This window comes from Oncorhynchus keta, chromosome 30, assembly GCF_023373465.1.
Source record: "Oncorhynchus keta strain PuntledgeMale-10-30-2019 chromosome 30, Oket_V2, whole genome shotgun sequence".
Taxonomy (NCBI): Eukaryota; Metazoa; Chordata; class Actinopteri; order Salmoniformes; family Salmonidae; genus Oncorhynchus; species Oncorhynchus keta.
The window spans coordinates 281,752-301,290 of record NC_068450.1 but is presented as its reverse complement, the minus strand read 5'-3'; the positions used below and the strand labels follow the sequence as shown (position 1 = coordinate 301,290).

At 46.2% G+C, this 19,539-nt stretch overlaps 2 protein-coding genes across 9 annotated transcripts in view; one reads left to right on the top strand and one right to left on the bottom strand.

The window, feature by feature from the left end:
- Positions 1-4,460: 4,460 nt before the first annotated feature.
- trim105 (tripartite motif containing 105) overlaps positions 4,461-19,539 on the bottom strand; it is a 35,005-nt gene continuing 19,926 nt past the window's right edge. The window contains 4 exon segments of the mRNA XM_052487049.1: positions 4,461-6,204; positions 6,542-6,703; positions 11,866-12,047; positions 18,793-18,908. Coding sequence (XP_052343009.1) covers positions 5,989-6,204; positions 6,542-6,703; positions 11,866-12,047; positions 18,793-18,908 — 676 coding nt within the window. The 3' untranslated portion in view covers positions 4,461-5,988.
- Positions 7,825-9,924, top strand: LOC127913781 (uncharacterized). Of its 8 annotated transcripts, none has more exons than XM_052487042.1 (4): positions 7,825-8,028; positions 8,069-8,308; positions 8,349-8,506; positions 9,160-9,924. In XM_052487042.1, the coding sequence occupies exons 1-4, from the start codon at positions 7,846-7,848 to the stop codon at positions 9,641-9,643; spliced, it is 1,065 nt and encodes a 354-aa protein (XP_052343002.1). In that variant the 5' UTR covers positions 7,825-7,845; the 3' UTR covers positions 9,644-9,924. The 8 variants fall into 8 exon arrangements, with proteins under 8 accessions (XP_052343002.1, XP_052343004.1, XP_052343008.1 ...); XM_052487044.1 differs by having other exon boundaries at positions 8,069-8,388; positions 8,429-8,467; positions 9,199-9,924; XM_052487048.1 differs by having other exon boundaries at positions 8,109-8,428; positions 9,199-9,924.

Genomic DNA, 19,539 nt, shown 5'->3' with positions numbered 1-19,539 from the left:
TACGTAATCACGTCACGTAGTCTAGTCGTCTCCATGCTGAATTTGAAACGTGGGAAAGCCATATTAAAAAAAAATGGATAAGAAAAGTGTATTTTGAAAATCCAAATTAATTACTTAAAAATCTTACAATGTGATTTTCTGGATTTTTGTTTTAGATTCCGTCAGTCACAGTTGAAGTGTACCTATGATAAAAATTACAGACCTCTACATGCTTTGTAAGTGGGAAAACCTGCAAAATCGGCAGTTTATCAAATACTTGTTCTCCCCACTGTATATTATCATGTGTGTTCTGCTGTAGTCTACATTGATTTATTTTATTGGAAATTATATTCTGATATGTAAAAATTATATGAAATGTGGTTCTTGTAAACCCCACAGCTGAGTATGAGGGCATACAGTCTTGCAGAAGTATTCACCACCATGGCATTTTTCTTATTTTGTTGCACAGAGCTGGGCTTTACGGAAGAATGGCTAGAAAAAAAGCCATTGCTTAAAGAAAAAAAAATAAACACGTTTGGTTCACCAAAAGGCATGTGGGAGACTCCCCAAACACGTGGAACAAAGTACTTAGCGATTTCCTTGATGGCCAAAAAGCTGTCTGACGCAAACCCAGCAACTCTTATCAAACTGGTCAGAATTGAAGGAATGATGGATGGTGCCAATTACAGGGAGATTATTGACGGAAACCTGTTTCAGTCTTCGAGATTTGAGAGTGGGACGGAGGTTCACCTTCCAGCAGGAGAACGAGCCTAAGCATAGTGCTAAAGCAACATTCGAGTGGTTTAAGGGGAAACATTTGTCTTGGAATGGCCTAGTCAAAGCCCAGACCTCAATACAATTAAGAATCTGTGGTATGACTTAAAGATTGCTGTACACCAGCAGAACCCATCCAACTTGAAGGAGCTGGAGAAGTTTTGCCTTGAAGAAGAATGGGAGAAAATCCCAGAGGCTAGAAGTGCCAAGCTTATAGAGACATACCCCAAGAGACTTGCAGCTGTAATTGCTGCAAAAGGTGGCCCCCCAAAAAAATATATATATATTTTCATTCCAGGTTGTAAGGCAACGAAATAGGGAAAATGCCAAGGGGGGGTGGATACTTTTGAAAGCCACTGTAGTGGATGTTCTGCAGTCGACTAAAAATGTCCCTGTACACTGGTGTCTAGAAAATGAGGCTCTAATAGATGTGGTCTTGTGTAACTGCCCCACAGCTATACTCAAGTATGTGGGTATACTGCAGTGACGTCTAAAATGCTGGGAATTAATCAGCACCTTGGAGTTCTGTCTGTTTGTTTCACCACCATAGACAGTAGGCTACTAGGAGAGTTCTGTCTGTTTCACCACCATAGACAGTAGGCTACTAGGAGAGTTCTGTCTGTTTCACCACCATAGACAGTAGGCTACTAGGAGAGTTCTGTCTGTTTCACCACCATAGACAGTAGGCTACTAGGAGAGTTCTGTCTGTTTCACCACCATAGACAGTAGGCTACTAGGAGAGTTCTGTCTGTTTCACCACCATAGACAGTAGGCTACTAGGAGAGTTCTGTCTGTTTCACCACCATAGACAGTAGGCTACTAGGAGAGTTCTGTCTGTTTCACCACTATAGACAGTAGGCTACTCTGTCTGTTTCACCACCATAGACAGTAGGCTACTAGGAGAGTTCTGTCTGTTTCACCACCATAGACAGTAGGCTACTAGTTCTGTCTGTTTCACCACCATAGACAGTAGGCTACTAGGAGAGTTCTGTCTTTCAGACAGTAGGCTACTAGTTCTGTCTGTTTCACCACCATAGACAGTAGGCTACTAGTTCTGTCTTTCAGACAGCAGGCTACTAGGAGAGTTCTGTCTGTTTCACCCCCATAGACAGCAGGCTACTAGGAGAGTTCTGTCTGTTTCACCACCATAGACAGTAGGCTACTAGGAGAGTTCTGTCTGTTTCACCACCATAGACAGTAGGCTACTAGGAGAGTTCTGTCTTTCATCACCATAGACAGCAGGCTACTAGGAGAGTTCTGTCTGTTTCAGACAGCAGGCTACTAGGAGAGTTCTGTCTATTTCACCACCATAGACAGTAGGCTCTGTCTGTTTCACCACCATAGACAGTAGGCTACTAGGAGAGTTCTGTCTGTTTCACCCCCATAGACAGTAGTTCTGTCTGTTTCACCACCATAGACAGTAGGCTAGGCTGTCTGTTTCACTAGACAGTAGGCTACTAGGAGAGTTCTGTCTGTTTCACCACCATAGACAGTAGGCTACTTGGAGAGTTCTGTCTGTTTCACCACCATAGACAGTAGGCTACTAGGAGAGTTCTGTCTGTTTCACCACCATAGACAGTAGGCTACTAGGAGAGTTGTCTGTTTCACCCCCATAGACAGTAGGCTACTAGGAGAGTTCTGTCTGTTTCACCACCATAGACAGTAGGCTAGGCTCTGTCTGTTTCACTAGACAGAGGCTTCTGTCTGTTTCACCACCATAGACAGTAGGCTACTAGGAGAGTTGTCTGTTTCACCCCATAGACAGTAGGCTACTTGAGAGTTCTGTCTGTTTCACCACCATAGACAGTAGGCTACTAGGAGAGTTCTGTCTGTTTCACCACCATAGACAGTAGGCTACTAGGAGAGTTCTGTCTGTTTCACCACCATAGACAGTAGGCTACTAGGAGAGTTCTGTCTGTTTCACCACCATAGACAGTAGGCTACTAGGAGAGTTCTGTCTGTTTCACCCCCATAGACAGTAGGCTACTAGGAGAGTTCTGTCTGTTTCACCCCATAGACAGTAGGCTACTTGGAGAGTTCTGTCTGTTTCACCACCATAGACAGTAGGCTACTAGGAGAGTTCTGTCTGTTTCACCACCATAGACAGTAGGCTACTAGGAGAGTTCTGTCTGTTTCACCACCATAGACAGTAGGCTACTAGGAGAGTTCTGTCTGTTTCACCACCATAGACAGCAGGCTACTAGGAGAGTTCTGTCTGTTTCACCACCATAGACAGTAGGAGAGTTCTGTCTGTTTCACCACCATAGACAGTAGGCTAGTTCTGTCTGTTTCACCACCATAGACAGTAGGCTGTCTGTTTCACTAGAGCAGGCTTCTGTCTGTTTCACCACCATAGACAGTAGGCTACTAGGAGAGTTCTGTCTGTTTCACCCCATAGACAGTAGGCTACTAGAGTTCTGTCTGTTTCACCACCATAGACAGTAGGCTACTTCTGTCTGTTTCACCACCATAGACAGTAGGCTAGTTCTGTCTGTTTCACCACCATAGACAGTAGGCTACTAGGAGAGTTCTGTCTGTTTCACCACCATAGACAGCAGGCTATAGACTGTCTGTTTCAGACAGTAGGCTACTAGGAGAGTTCTGTCTGTTTCACCACCATAGACAGTAGGCTACTAGGAGAGTTCTGTCTGTTTCACCCCCATAGACAGTAGGCTACTAGGAGAGTTCTGTCTGTTTCACCCCCATAGACAGTAGGCTACTAGGAGAGTTCTGTCTGTTTCACCCCCATAGACAGTAGGCTACTAGGAGAGTTCTGTCTGTTTCACCCCCATAGACAGTAGGCTACTAGGAGAGTTCTGTCTGTTTCACCCCATAGACAGTAGGCTACTAGGAGAGTTCTGTCTGTTTCACCCCCATAGACAGTAGGCTACTAGGAGAGTTCTGTCTGTTTCACCACCATAGACAGTAGGCTACTAGGAGAGTTCTGTCTGTTTCACCCCCATAGACAGTAGGCTACTTGGAGAGTTCTGTCTGTTTCACCCCCATACATAGTAAACAGCCATGTAGCCAGCCTGTCGTTGTGTTTGACTATTTTTCTCAATGTGTTCCGGGAACCTCTGATAAACCTCCCCTTCTCGCACTTACTGTGTGTTCCAGGACCACCCAAATTTACAAATGAAGCACTGCTGGCCATCCTGCACAGTGCCATCCATAACCCCCCCCGGGGCTGGTTAGTTACCCAGCTAGAAGGCTGCAGGCCTAATCCCCAACCCGCCATCCTGCACAGTGTGTTTGTGTGACCTCTGACCCTTGCAAGAGGAAACAGGAAGTGGCTGAGCGGTATGTTAGAGGAGATAACTGAGGTGCAACCTCGCTCGGTGACTGGCAGGGGGATGTCAGGGACACAACACACTTCCTCCCCCAGGTGCACTGTGCTAACCCCGACGACAACCGAGACTCGTGAACACAGAGGAAATCGTATATAATTCATTCATTAAATTGTCAGTTTGTCAAAAGTTACTCAACACGCCACTATTTTCAGACGAGCTGCATACGACAAAAAGGTTGGCAGTGAAAAAAAATACAAGAATAAATAAATAAATAAAAATACAAAAATACATTTGTCAAATGATGAACATTTAAAAACCATTGGCTCAATCTGTATTTTTTTTCAGACATAATCTGTGTTGCAGTACTCGGAGATCATCTGAAAGCTGAACACTTTAGACACAAGACATGATAACGTGTGTTTGATTTGGTTCATTGTTTATTGTCAATGACACCCCCCCCCCCCTCAAAAAAAGTCCTTTCTCTGATTACAATCAAATCAGTCCTTCATTTAATCTGATGAGCAGAGATTGATTGAGATCTGTAAAAATGTGTAGTATTCAGATTAGGGAAAAATAATGATCGCAAAGAACTCAAAAACAAAATTAAAAAGTACTGTGATGAAAACACTTTTAAAGCTATATTTAACCGATTAAAAACAGAGATCACATAAAATGGTGAGAAGGTATAACGTAAGCCCTGATGAGAAAGCAGGGGGATTTAAAGGTGCAGTGTAATTATGGCATATAATCAATATCTACAGTGACTCTGAAAACCACAGGAGGAAACATCCACTAAATGGACAACGGGCCCCATTTTGTCAAAAGAGCAACAGGCATATGGCCGAAACTTAAAAGATGCACTATGCAGGAAGTCGCTCTGCCATTTCCTGGCTTCTAAAACTCTAGTAGTTTGCCTAATTCCAGTTTATGTGACAAAATAAGGTGGTATAGTGTAGAGAATCATTGTACAACCACTGTGAAATAGATTTTCAATAACCAAAAATATTGTTGTTTCAGCTTTTTGAAGCTGGTGTAACAAAACCGAAAGCAAAAGTCACAAGAAAGAAAATCAACTTCAGCATAGAAATATCACACATCTTAAACAAGTCTAAAAAGTGTAAGTAGAATGAAATATCTATAACTCACATTTCTGTGAGAATTTGGTCACCCAAAAAGTACACATAGCCACTAAAGCAGAATTTATTACAATATTTCTACTACTCCTTTATAATGAGACCACGTTATGATTCCCATGATACATCATGCTGATGAGACCACGTTATGATTCCCATGATACATCATGCTGATGAGACCACGTTATGATTCCCATGATACATCATGCTGATAAGTCCTGGCGATGAGACATTTACTATAGCAACTGTTCCATTGCAAAACCCTTTGGAAGTAAATGCCTCAGAGCAATGAAGTGATACATTTTAGTGATTTAGACTTGGGCAGCTCAAACAGTAGACACTTTAGGCCAACTATTACAGCAACTGGCAAATCAAGAGCCAAGGATCAGAGAAAACCCATCTCAAAACACACCAGTCAGGACCAAGAGGAGCATTATGGGATATGGTTTCTGACTGTAGTCATTGATACACCAGTCTTCTACACACCTGTCCTAATGGGTCAGGTCAACAGGGGGATAGTGCAGCAGATGTATGGGCTGTGGTTTCTAGTTAGTATCATTGACACACTGTCCTAACGGGACAGGTCAACAGGAGGATAGTGCAGCAGATGTATGGGCTGTGGTTTCTGGTTAGTATTATTGACACACCTGTCCTAACGGGCCAGGTCAACATGAGGATATGTGCAGCTGCTGTATGGGCTGTGGTTTCTGGTTAGTATCATTGACACCTGTCCTAACGGGCCAGGTCAACATGAGGATATGTGCAGCTGCTGTATGGGCTGTGGTTTCTGGTTAGTATCATTGACACCTGTCCTAACGGGACAGGTCAACAGGAGGATAGTGCAGCAGCTGTATGGGCTGTGGTTTCTGGTTAGTATCATTGACACAGGGACTGAAGAAGGGCAGCACTCTGCCCCTGGGGCCGTTACTAAAAGAGTACAGGAGACTCATGTCATCAGCGTTGTAGAAGGACACCTTCCTCTCATCACAGTCCAGGAACACCCCTATCCTCTGGGGAGAACACCCAACCTACAGGACACAACATGGAGAGAGAAACAACAAGATGTTATCAGGTGAAGCTGGAGCAATGTTAAATTAAAGAGCCACTTCAGCTCCAATAATCCATGGGTCGCACATACACTCTTAGGAAGAAAAAAAAGGTTCCAAACCGGTTCTAGGTGGAACCCAAACCGGTTCTAGGTGGAACCCAAACCGGTTCTAGGTGGAACCCAAAACGGTTCTAGGTGGAACCCAAAACGGTTCTAGGTGGAACCCAAAACGGTTCTCCAGTGGGGACAGCCGAAGAGTCAACACTTGAGTTTCACTAAACCCTGAAGTGTCACTACTGTAGCGCAGAGGATCTCACCTGGAGCCGTGTCCAGGGCTGTGTGCCTGCAGAGTACTGGTCTCCCTCTCTCAGTCGTAGGGTCCAGTAACCGCTCTCAGGACTCAGCTTGACCCGGGCCCGGCGGTCAACCCTCTCCGACGCCACACCCAGGTCCCACTTGGCCTTGCTGCCCACTCCTACCTAGGAGAGATAGATATTAGTAAATAAATACCACAATACAATATCCTGTAATAGAATAAACAGAGAATGGTGTCCTGTCCAGGGGGTGTCCTGGTACATCAAGCTGTCTCAAATCAAATTTTATTAGTCACATGCATCAGACAGGTAAATGCTGACTTACATCAACAATGCTGTTGAAAAAAATAAATTACAGATACGAATAAGAAATAAAAGTAACAAGTAATTAAAGAGCGGCAGTAAAATAACAGGGAGGCTATATACAGGGGGTACCAGTACAGAGTCAATGTGGAGGCTATATACAGGGGTACCAGTACAGAGTCAATGTGGAGGCTATATACAGGGGGTACAGTACAGAGTCAATGTGGAGGCTATATACAGGGGGGTACAGAGTCAATGTAGAGGCTATATACAGGGGAACCGGTACAGAGTCAATGTGGAGGCTATATACAGGGGGTACTGGTACAGAGTCAATGTGGAGGCTATATACAGGGGTACAGAGTCAATGTGGAGACTATATACAGGGGAACCAGAGAGTCAATGTGGAGGCTATATACAGGGGGTACCAGTACAGAGTCAATGTGGAGGCTATATACAGGGGTACCAGTACAGAGTCAATGTGGAGGCTATATACAGGGGTACCAGTACAGAGTCAATGTGGAGGCTATATACAGGGGGTACAGAGTCAATGTGGAGGCTATATACAGGGGTACAGAGTCAATGTGGAGGCTATATACAGAGTCAATGTGAGACTATATACAGGGGTACAGAGTCAATGTGGAGACTATATACAGGGGTACCGGTACAGAGTCAATGTGGAGGCTATATACAGGGGGTACCGGTACAGAGTCAATGTGGAGGCTATATACAGGGGTACCGGTACAGAGTCAATGTAGAGACTATATACAGGGGGTACAGAGTCAATGTGGAGACTATATACAGGGAGGTACAGAGTCAATGTGGAGACTATATACAGGGGGTACAGAGTCAATGTGGAGACTATATACAGGGGTACCGGTACAGAGTCAATGTGGAGACTATATACAGGGGTACTGGTACAGAGTCAATGTGGAGGCTATATACAGGGAGGTACTGGTACAGAGTCAATGTGGAGGCTATATACAGGGGGTACCGGTACAGAGTCAATGTGGAGGCTATATACAGGGAGGTACCGGTACAGAGTCAATGTGGAGGCTATATACAGGGAGGTACCGGTACAGAGTCAATGTGGAGGCTATATACAGGGAGGTACCGGTACAGAGTCAATGTGGAGGCTATATACAGGGAGGTACCGGTACAGAGTCAATGTGGAGGCTATATACAGGGAGGTACCGGTACAGAGTCAATGTGGAGACTATATACAGGGAGGTACCGGTACAGAGTCAATGTGGAGGCTATATACAGGGAGGTACCGGTACAGAGTCAATGTGGAGGCTATATACAGGGAGGTACCGGTACAGAGTCAATGTGGAGACTATATACAGGGAGGTACCGGTACAGAGTCAATGTGGAGGCTATATACAGGGAGGTACCGGTACAGAGTCAATGTGGAGACTATATACAGGGAGGTACCGGTACAGAGTCAATGTGGAGACTATATACAGGGAGGTACCGGTACAGAGTCAATGTGGAGGCTATATACAGGGAGGTACCGGTACAGAGTCAATGTGGAGACTATATACAGGGAGGTACCAGTACAGAGTCAATGTGGAGACTATATACAGGGAGGTACCGGTACAGAGTCAATGTGGAGGCTATATACAGGGGGTACCAGTACAGAGTCAATGTGGAGGCTATATACAGGGGGTACCAGTACAGAGTCAATGTGGAGGCTATATACAGGGGTACCGGTACAGAGTCAATGTGGAGGCTATATACAGGGGGTACAGAGTCAATATACAGGGGGTACCGGTACAGAGTCAATGTGGAGGCTATATACAGGGGGTACAGAGTCAATATACAGGGGTACCGGTACAGAGTCAATGTGGAGGCTATATACAGGGGGTACCAGTACAGAGTCAATATACAGGGGGTACCAGTACAGAGTCAATATACAGGGGGTACAGAGTCAATATACAGGGGGTACAGAGTCAATGTACAGAGTCAATATACAGGGGGTACAGAGTCAATATACAGGGGGTACAGAGTCAATATGGGGGGCTCAATATACAGGGGGTACAGAGTCAATATACAGGGGGTACAGAGTCAATATACAGGGGGTACCAGTACAGAGTCAATGTGGAGGCTATATACAGGGGGGTACCGGTACAGAGTCAATGTGGAGACTATATACAGGGAGGTACCAGTACAGAGTCAATGTGGAGGCTATATACAGGGGGGTACCGGTACAGAGTCAATGTGGAGACTATATACAGGGAGGTACCAGTACAGAGTCAATGTGGAGACTATATACAGGGGGGTACCGGTACAGAGTCAATGTGGAGGCTATATACAGGGAGGTACCAGTACAGAGTCAATGTGGAGACTATATACAGGAGGTACCAGTACAGAGTCAATGTGGAGGCTATATACAGGGAGGTACCAGTACAGAGTCAATGTGGAGGCTATATACAGGGAGGTACCAGTACAGAGTCAATGTGGAGACTATATACAGGGGGTACCAGTACAGAGTCAATGTGGAGACTATATACAGGGGTACCAGTACAGAGTCAATGTGGAGGCTATATACAGGGGGTACCAGTACAGAGTCAATGTGGAGGCTATATACAGGGGGTACCAGTACAGAGTCAATGTGGAGGCTATATACAGGGGGTACCGGTACAGAGTCAATGTGGAGGCTATATACAGGGGGTACCGGTACAGAGTCAATGTGGAGGCTATATACAGGGGGTACCGGTACAGAGTCAATGTGGAGGCTATATACAGGGGGTACCGGTACAGAGTCAATGTGGAGGCTATATACAGGGGGGGTACCAGTACTGAGTCAATGTGGAGGCTATATACAGGGAGGAACCAGTACAGAGTCAATGTGGAGGCTATATACAGGGGGTACCGGTACAGAGTCAATGTGGAGGCTATATACAGGGGGTACCGGTACAGAGTCAATGAGGAGGCTATATACAGGGGGTATCAGTACAGAGTCAATGTGGAGGCTATATACAGGGTATTACGGTACAGAGTCAATGTGGAGGCTATATACAGGGGGCATCAGTACAGAGTCAATGTGGAGACTATATACAGGGTATTACGGTACAGAGTCAATGTGGAGGCTATATACAGGGAGGAACCGGTACAGAATCAATGTGGAGGCTATATACAGGGGGTACCAGTACTGAGTCAATGTGGAGGCTATATACAGGGGGTACTGGTACAGAGTCAATGTGGAGGCTATATACAGGGTATTACGGTACAGAGTCAATGTGGAGGCTATATACAGGGGGTACCGGTACAGAGTCAATGTGGAGGCTATATACAGGGGGTACCAGTACTGAGTCAATGTGGAGGCTATATACAGGGGGTACTGGTACAGAGTCAATGTGGAGGCTATATACAGGGGGTACAGAGTCAATGTGGAGGCTATATACAGGGGTACAGAGTCAATGTGGAGGCTATATACAGGGGGTACCGGTACAGAGTCAATGTGGAGGCTATATACAGGGGGTGCAGAGTCAATGTGGAGGCTATATACAGGGTATTACGGTACAGAGTCAATGTGGAGGCTATATACAGGGGTACCGCAGAGTCAATGTGGAGGCTATATACAGGGGGTACCGTGCAGAGTCAATGTGGAGGCTATATACAGGGGGTATCAGTACAGAGTCAATGTGGAGGCTATATACAGGGGAAACCGGTACAGAGTCAATGTGGAGGCTATATACAGGGTATTACGGTACAGAGTCAATGTGGAGGCTATATACAGGGGGTACCGGTACAGAGTCAATGTGGAGGCTATATACAGGGGGTACAGAGTCAATGTGGAGGGGCACTGGTTTGTTGAGGTAATATGTACATGTAGGTAGAGTTAAAGTGACTATACATAGATAACAGAGTAGCAGCAGTGTAAAAGAGGGGGGGGCAATGCAAATAGTCTGGGGAGCCATTTGATTAGATGTTCAGGAGTCTTATGGCTTGGAGGGTAGAAGCCTCTTGGACCTCGACTTGGCGCTCCAGTACCGCTTGCCATGTGGTAGCAGAGCATGACAATTTTTAGGGCAGAAACAGGAGACAGACTAGGGTCCGGAAAAAAAAAAAAAAAAAAAAAAAAAAAATCAAGCTATCACACTACAGCAACAGGAGATATTCCATCTCAGACAAGGCTTACTTTACAATAAAAAGCCACTTTAAAATGTGCAGTTGTGTCAGACGCCCACCAAAGCTGTTGGTAGAGAATTTGATGTTCATGTCGGTAATAAAAATTTTAAAAAACTCATTGATTTATATTTATATTCCCATTAGTTCCTGCCAAGGCAGCAGATTTTTTCCCCAGCGGCTGGCCGGGCCGGGCTCCCCAGTGGCTGGCTCCCCAGTGGCTGGCGGGCCGGGCTCCCCAGTGGCTGGCCGGGCCGGGCTCCCAGTGGCTGGCCGGGCCTAGTGGCTGGCCGGGCTTCCCAGTGGCTGGCAGTGGCTGGCCGGGCCGGGCTCCCCAGTGGCTGGCCGGGCCGGGCTCCCCAGCTGGCCGGGCCGGGCTCCCCATGGCTGGCCGGGCCGGGCTCCCCAGTGGCTGGCCGGGCCTATGCCCTTCCTGCCATAGCTATACCCCTGACCAGTCATGAAATCCATAGATTAGGTCCTAATGAATTTATTTAAAATTCACTGATTCTATTATAAACTAAAAATCAGTAAAAAAAATTGCTTAAAATTGTTGCATTTCTATTTTAATTTTTTTAAAGTATTATATTTAACAAAAATAGTGTGCATCTCCGCAGAAACTCCAAATTCAGGTGTGCCAATACCCAAGAAGACTCGAGGCTGTAATCACTGCCAAAGGTGCTTCAACAAAGTACTGAGTAAAGGGTCTGAATACTTATGTAAATGTTTTTTTTATACATTTGCACAAATTCCTAGCCTGTTTTTGCTTCGTCATTATGGTTTGGTGTGTAGAGGGGGGGAAAAAACAATTTTATCCAGTTTAGATTAAGGCTGTAACGTAACAAAATGTGGGAAAAGTCAAAGGGTCTGAATACTCCCCGAATATACCACCCTACCTCCCAGTAGTGGCGTCCATCTTGGAAGCCCTGAGCCCCCAGCACGTTGACAGACTGTAGGAACCTCTTAGGGTTGGGCTGGTAAGGGGTCATGCTATCACAGTCTACTGCGATGGTTCTATCTCTGGATACGTAGACACTGGGGTGGGCCGTGTCCACGTCGAACGTTACCGGGGCCGGACCTGAGGGGAGAGGGGTTACATTAAAGGTTCAATGCTTTTAGATCACCTTTATGTACACAGGGATGTCAACCATGAGGCCCAGGTCTCTTTTCCCCAGTGAGCCCCGAAGAGAACTACACAGAAAAAGAAAAAACAACCCTAGGACAGAGCACATTTAATAATATCCTCTTTGGGATAGGGGGCAGTATTTGACGTTCGGATGAAAAGCGTGCCCAAAGTAAATTGCCTGTTACTCAGGCCTGTTACTCAGGCAGAGAAACTAAAAAACAGGAACATGAAGGACAAGCCAGTCACAAGATCCAGAAGCTAGGATATATGGTTTGACTGTTATGCTGACTACGATATTATGGCCATTTGAAAAAATAAATGGTAATGTGTCTGAGTATAACAGAACTGATATGGCAGGCAAAACCCTGAGGACAAATATGGTCAAAACTATATTTCAGACTACGTAGGTTTCCAATGGCTGGATATATGGTATGACTCATATGCAGACTTTAGAAAGTGTTTCAGGCAGGTTTTGGAAAACATTTGCAAGATATTTTTCTATGGTATGACTGTATGCATGACTACGTAGGCCGAGTGCGTTGTTTATCTGGTAAAGACTCAATATCTTAAATTGTATAATTTAGGGTACCTGAGGTTTGATTATAAACATTGTTTGGATAAGTTTATTGGTGACGTTTGGGATTCATTTTGATGGAGGGAAACTGGGTGGATTAAATGAAGTGTGCCAGCTAAACCGAATTATGGATATGAAGGACTTTATCGAACAAAAAGGACCATTTGTGATGCTACTGGGGACCTTTGAAGATCTTTTGTTGTCACTCAAAGGGTAAGGCATTTATTAAATCGCCATTTGACTTGTGGCGCACCTGCCTGATTGAAATATGTTTTTCATGCAGGGCGCGGTCCTCAGATAATCGCATGGTGTGCTTTCGCCGTAAAGCCTGTTTGAAATCTGACACAGCGGTTGGATTAACAAGAAGTTAAGCTTTATTTTGATGTCAAACATTTGTATTTTCATGAATGTTAAATACTTCTGTGATTTGAAATTCACGCTCTGCAATGTCACAGGATGGTTGTCGAGGTGTGCCACTAGCGGGACGTTTCGCGGGACGCCTAGCCATAACAGGTTTAAAACAACCGTAGGATCAAGAGGGAGCAGATGAAGATGGTAGCATCACGACTAGCTCTTAAACTTTGTAGTATTTTGATTTAGGCACCATTTTTCATCTATATGTAATTACCGTAATATATACAGCAGGTAATTACACGTGTATTGTCTCTATATATACAGCAGGTAATTACCGTAATTGCTGGACTATTAAGCGCACCTGAATATAAACAGCACCCACTGAATTATTAAAAAAATATGTATTTTGTACATAAATAAGCCGCACATGTCTATAGGCCGCGGATGCCTATGGTATTGACTCAAATTAACTTTACACAGGCCGTGTCGAATATATGGTATGAACAAATTAAAACAGTAGCCTACCAAGAAAGTCATTGGTCACCATAAATATGCTGACTACGTAGGCCGTGTCGGATATATGGTATGACTCATATGCAGACTACGTAGGCCGTGTCGGATATATGGTATGACTCATATGCTGACTACGTAGGCCATGTCGGATATATGGTATGACTCATGTGCAGACTACGTAGGCCGTGTCGGATATATGGTATGACTCATATGCTGACTACGTAGGCCGTGTCGGATATATGGTATGACTCATATGCTGACTACGTAGGCCATGTCAGATATATGGTATGACTCATATGCTGACTACGTAGGCCGTGTCGGATATATGGTATGACTCATATGCTGACTACGTAGGCCATGTCAGATATATGGTATGACTCATATGCTGACTACGTAGGCCGTGTCGGATATATGGTATGACTCATATGCTGACTACGTAGGCCGTGTCGGATATATGGTATGACTCATATGCAGACTACGTAGGCCGTGTCGGATATATGGTATGACTCATATGCAGACTACGTAGGCCGTGTCGGATATATGGTATGACTCATATGCTGACTACGTAGGCCGTGTCGGATATATGGTATGACTCATATGCTGACTACGTAGGCCGTGTCGGATATATGGTATGACTCATATGCTGACTACGTAGGCCGTGTCGGATATATGGTATGACTCATATGCTGACTACGTAGGCCGTGTCGGATATATGGTATGACTCATATGCTGACTACGTAGGCCGTGTCGGATATATGGTATGACTCATATGCTGACTACGTAGGCCGTGTCGGATATATGGTATGACTCATATGCTGACTACGTAGGCCGTGTCGGATATATGGTATGACTCATATGCTGACTACGTAGGCCGTGTCGGATATATGGTATGACTCATATGCAGACTACGTAGGCCGTGTCGGATATATGGTATGACTCATATGCTGACTACGTAGGCCGTGTCGGATATATGGTATGACTCATATGCAGACTACGTAGGCCATGTCAGATATATGGTATGACTCATATGCAGACTACGTAGGCCGTGTCGGATATATGGTATGACTCATATGCAGACTACGTAGGCCGTGTCGGATATATGGTATGACTCATATGCAGACTACGTAGGCCGTGTCGGATATATGGTATGACTCATATGCAGACTACGTAGGCCGTGTCGGATATATGGTATGACTCATATGCTGACTACGTAGGCCGTGTCGGATATATGGTATGACTCATATGCTGACTACGTAGGCCGTGTCGGATATATGGTATGACTCATATGCTGACTACGTAGGCCGTGTCGGATATATGGTATGACTCATATGCTGACTACGTAGGCCGTGTCGGATATATGGTATGACTCATATGCTGACTACGTAGGCCATGATGGCATACGCATGTTGATTTAGTCCATCCACACCAGACACGATCAAATCTGCAAAACTAAATTAAAAATGTAATCACACATAAAACATCAAATTGACATTTAGCAAGCTTGCTAATTTGTTCTGGGAGAGTGTACTACTTTTAACCAGGGCCCTACTGAGTGTACTACTTTTAACCAGGGCCCTACTGAGTGTACTACTTTTAACCAGAGCCCTACTGAGTGTACTACTTTTAACCAGGGCCCTACTGAGTGTACTACTTTTAACCAGGGCCCTACTGAGTGTACTACTTTTAACCAGGGCCCTACTGAGTGTACTACTTTTAACCTGAAATGAATATGGTCTGGATCTTTGTAGAATTTTGACCCAGAGTCAAAACTGTGTGTGTTAGACAGGCCTTTCCAAATCATATCCAATACATTTTAATTTACCACAGCTGGACTCCAATCAAGTTGTAGAAACATCTCAAGGATGCTAAATGGCATATATTATTATTATTATTATTATTATCATCAATGGAAACAGGATGCACCTGAGCTCAATGTCAGGTCTCATAGCAAAGGGTCTGAATACTTATGTAAATAAAGGTATTTTTTTTAACCTTTATTTAACCAGGCAAGTCAGTTAAGAACAAATTCTTATTTTCAATGACGGCCTGGGAACAGTGGGTTAACTTCCTGTTCAGGGGCAGAACGACAGATTTGTACCGTGTCAGCTCGGGGGTTTGAACTCGCAGCCTTCCAGTTACTAGTCCAACGCTCTAACCACTAGGCTACTCTGCCGCCCCAGGGCATTATTGATGATTGTTGATTAGTTTGCAAAAACACAATTTCACTGTCATTATGGGGAAGTGTGTCTATAAGTCTAGTAGGCCTGGGGGAGAGGTTAACTCTGCGGCCAACAGCGGAATCAGTGCCAGAAAGAGGAAAGGAGAGGGTAAAAATCAAGTGCCAGAAAGAGGAAAGGAGAGGGTAAAAATCAAGTGCCAGAAAGAGGAAAGGAGAGGGTAAAAATCAAGTGCCAGAAAGAGGAAAGGAGAGGGAAAAATCAAGTGCCAGAAAGAGGAAAGGAGAGGGAAAAATCAAGTGCCAGAAAGAGGAAAGGAGAGAGAAAAATCAAGTGCCAGAAAGAGGAAAGGAGAGAGGAAATATCAAGTGCCAGGAAGAGGAAAGGAGAGAGGAAATCAAGTGCCAGAAAGAGGAAAGGAGAGGGTAAAAATCAAGTGCCAGAAAGAGGAAAGGAGAGGGTAAAAATCAAGTGCCAGAAAGAGGAAAGGAGAGGGTAAAAATCAAGTGCCAGAAAGAGGAAAGGAGAGGGTAAAAATCAAGTGCCAGAAAGAGGAAAGGAGAGGGTAAAAATCAAGTGCCAGAAAGAGGAAAGGAGAGGGTAAAAATCAAGTGCCAGAAAGAGGAAAGGAGAGGGTAAAAATCAAGTGCCAGAAAGAGGAAAGGAGAGGGTAAAAATCAAGTGCCAGAAAGAGGAAAGGAGAGGGTAAAAAAGAGGAAAGGAGAGCGAAAAATCAAGTGCCAGAAAGAGGAAAGGAGAGGGTAAAAAAGGAGAGCGAAAAATCAAGTGCCAGAAAGAGGAAAGGAGAGCGTAAAAATCAAGTGCCAGAAAGAGGAAAGGAGAGCGAAAAATCAAGTGCCAGAAAGAGGAAAGGAGAAAAATCAAGTGCCAGAAAAGGAAAGGAGGAAAAATCAAGTGCCAGAAAGAGGAAAGGAGGAAATATCAAGTGCCAGGAAAAAAATCAAGTGCCAGAAAGAGGAAAGGAGAGAGAAAAAATCAAGTGCCAGAAAGAGGAAAGGAGAGAGAAAAATCAAGTGCCAGAAAGAGGAAAGGAGAGAGAAAAATCAAGTGCCAGAAAGAGGAAAGGAGAGAGGAAATATCAAGTGCCAGGAAGAGGAAAGGAGAGAGGAAATCAAGTGCCAGGAAGAGGAAAGGGAATCAGTGCCAGGAAGAGGAAAGGGAATCAGTGCCAGGAAGAGGAAAGGGAATCAGTGCCAGGAAGAGGAAAGGAATCAGTGCTAGGAAGAGGAAAGGAATCAGTGCCAGGAAGAGGAAAGGAATCAGTGCCAGGAAGAGGAAAGGAATCAGTGCCAGGAAGAGGAAAGGAATCAGTGCCAGGAAGAGGAAAGGAATCAGTGCCAGGAAGAGGAAAGGAATCAGTGCCAGGAAGAGGAAAGGAATCAGTGCCAGGAAGAGGAAAGGAATCAGTGCCAGGAAGAGGAAAGGAATCAGTGCCAGGAAGAGGAAATCTAATGCGGGTGACTGCAATAAAGACAAGCAGACATTGTGTTTTGTGGAGGTAAGTGGTGCACCATACAGGGAACAGGGTGCTATTTGGCACGCATCCTGTACCTAGGCCAGCCGTAGGGGGCCAGTTGGCATGCATCCTGTACCTAGGCCAGCCGTAGGGGGCCAGTTGGCATGCATCCTGTACCTAGGCCAGCCGTAGGGGGCCAGTTGGCATGCATCCTGTACCTAGGCCAGCCGTAGGGGCCAGTTGGCATGCATCCTGTACCTAGGGGCCAGCCGTAGGGGGCCAGTTGGCATGCATCCTGTACCTAGGCCAGCCGTAGGGGGCCAGTTGGCATGCATCCTGTACCTAGGCCAGCCGTAGGGGGCCAGTAGGCACGCATCCTGTACCTAGGCCAGCCGTAGGGGGCCAGTTGGCACGCATCCTGTACCTAGGCCAGCCGTAGGGGGCCAGTTGGCACGCATCCTGTACCTAGGCCAGCCGTAGGGGGCCAGTTGGCATGCATCCTGTACCTAGGCCAGCCGTAGGGGGCCAGTTGGCATGCATCCTGTACCTAGGCCAGCCGTAGGGGGCCAGTTGGCATGCATCCTGTACCTAGGCCAGCCGTAGGGGGCCAGTTGGCATGCATCCTGTACCTAGGCCAGCCGTAGGGGGCCAGTTGGCATGCATCCTGTACCTAGGCCAGCCGTAGGGGGCCAGTTGGCATGCATCCTGTACCTAGGCCAGCCGTAGGGGGCCAGTTGGCATGCATCCTGTACCTAGGCCAGCCGTAGGGGGCCAGTTGGCATGCATCCTGTACCTAGGCCAGCCGTAGGGGGCCAGTTGGCATGCATCCTGTACCTAGGCCAGCCGTAGGGGGCCAGTTGGCATGCATCCTGTACCTAGGCCAGCCGTAGGGGGCCAGTTGGCATGCATCCTGTACCTAGGCCAGCCGTAGGGGGCCAGTTGGCATGCATCCTGTACCTAGGCCAGCCATAGGGGGCCAGTTGGCATGCATCCTGTACCTAGGCCAGCCGTAGGGGGCCAGTTGACATGCATCCTGTACCTAGGCCAGCCGTAGGGGGCCAGTTGGCATGCATCCTGTACCTAGGCCAGCCGTAGGGGGCCAGTTGGCATGCATCCTGTACCTAGGCCAGCCGTAGGGGGCCAGTTGACATGCATCCTGTACCTAGGCCAGCCGTAGGGGGCCAGTTGACATGCATCCTGTACCTAGGCCAGCCGTAGGGGGCCAGTTGGCATGCATCCTGTACCTAGGCCAGCCGTAGGGGGCCAGTTGGCATGCATCCTGTACCTAGGCCAGCCGTAGGGGGCCAGTTGGCATGCATCCTGTACCTAGGCCAGCCGTAGGGGGCCAGTTGACATGCATCCTGTACCTAGGCCAGCCGTAGGGGGCCAGTTGGCATGCATCCTGTACCTAGGCCAGCCGTAGGGGGCCAGTTGACACGCATCCTGTACCTAGGCCAGCCGTAGGGGGCCAGTTGGCATGCATCCTGTACCTAGGCCAGCCGTAGGGGGCCAGTTGGCATGCATCCTGTACCTAGGCCAGCCGTAGGGGGCCAGTTGGCATGCATCCTGTACCTAGGCCAGCCGTAGGGGGTGGGATCTCACCGGGTTTGAGAGACTTGAACATCTTCCTCCAAGTGATGTACTGCAGCGGTGCCATGTATCTACTGCTGAAGCCATTTAAGTCTAGCTCTGGTCCTGGGCCCACGTCTAATGGAGGCCTGGTGAAGAAAGAAACCACGTAAATCACTTGGTGAAAACTGATCATTTAAAAAAAGGGACATTTCTAGTCCCTATGTAGTGCACTAGTTTTGACCAGAGCCCATGCTCTTAATTAGTGCGCTAGTTTTGACCAGAGCCCATGCTCTTAATTAGTGCACTAGTTTTGACCAGAGCCCATGCTCTTAATTAGTGCACTAGTTTTGACCAGAGCCCATGCTCTTAATTAGTGCACTAGTTTTGACCAGAGCCCATGCTCTTAATTTTTGCACTAGTTTTATTTCAGAGCCCATGCTCTTAATTAGTGCACTAGTTTTGACCAGAGCCCATGCTTTAATTAGTGCACTAGTTTTGACCAGAGCCCATGCTCTTAATTAGTGCACTAGTTTTGACCAGAGCCCATGCTCTTAATTAGTGCACTAGTTTTGACCAGAGCCCATGCTCTTAATTAGTGCACTAGTTTTGACCAGAGCCCATGCTCTTAATTAGTGCACTAGTTTTGACCAGAGCCCATGCTCTTAATTAGTGCACTAGTTTTGACCAGAGCCCATGCTCTTAATTAGTGCACTAGTTTTGACCAGAGCCCATGCTCTTAATTAGTGCACTAGTTTTGACCAGAGCCCATGCTCTTAA

Excerpts from the sequence above, each read along its gene's own strand:
- LOC127913781 (XM_052487041.1), top strand. The coding sequence starts at position 7,846 with ATGTGGAGGCTATATACAGGGAGGTACCGGTACAGAGTCAATGTGGAG. Across the intron at positions 8,029-8,108 it reads TGGAGGCTATATACAGGGAG|GTACCGGTACAGAGTCAATG; the intron begins GTACCGGTACAG and ends ATATACAGGGAG. Across the intron at positions 8,507-9,159 it reads GTGGAGGCTATATACAGGGG|GTACCAGTACAGAGTCAATG; the intron begins GTACCAGTACAG and ends ATATACAGGGAG.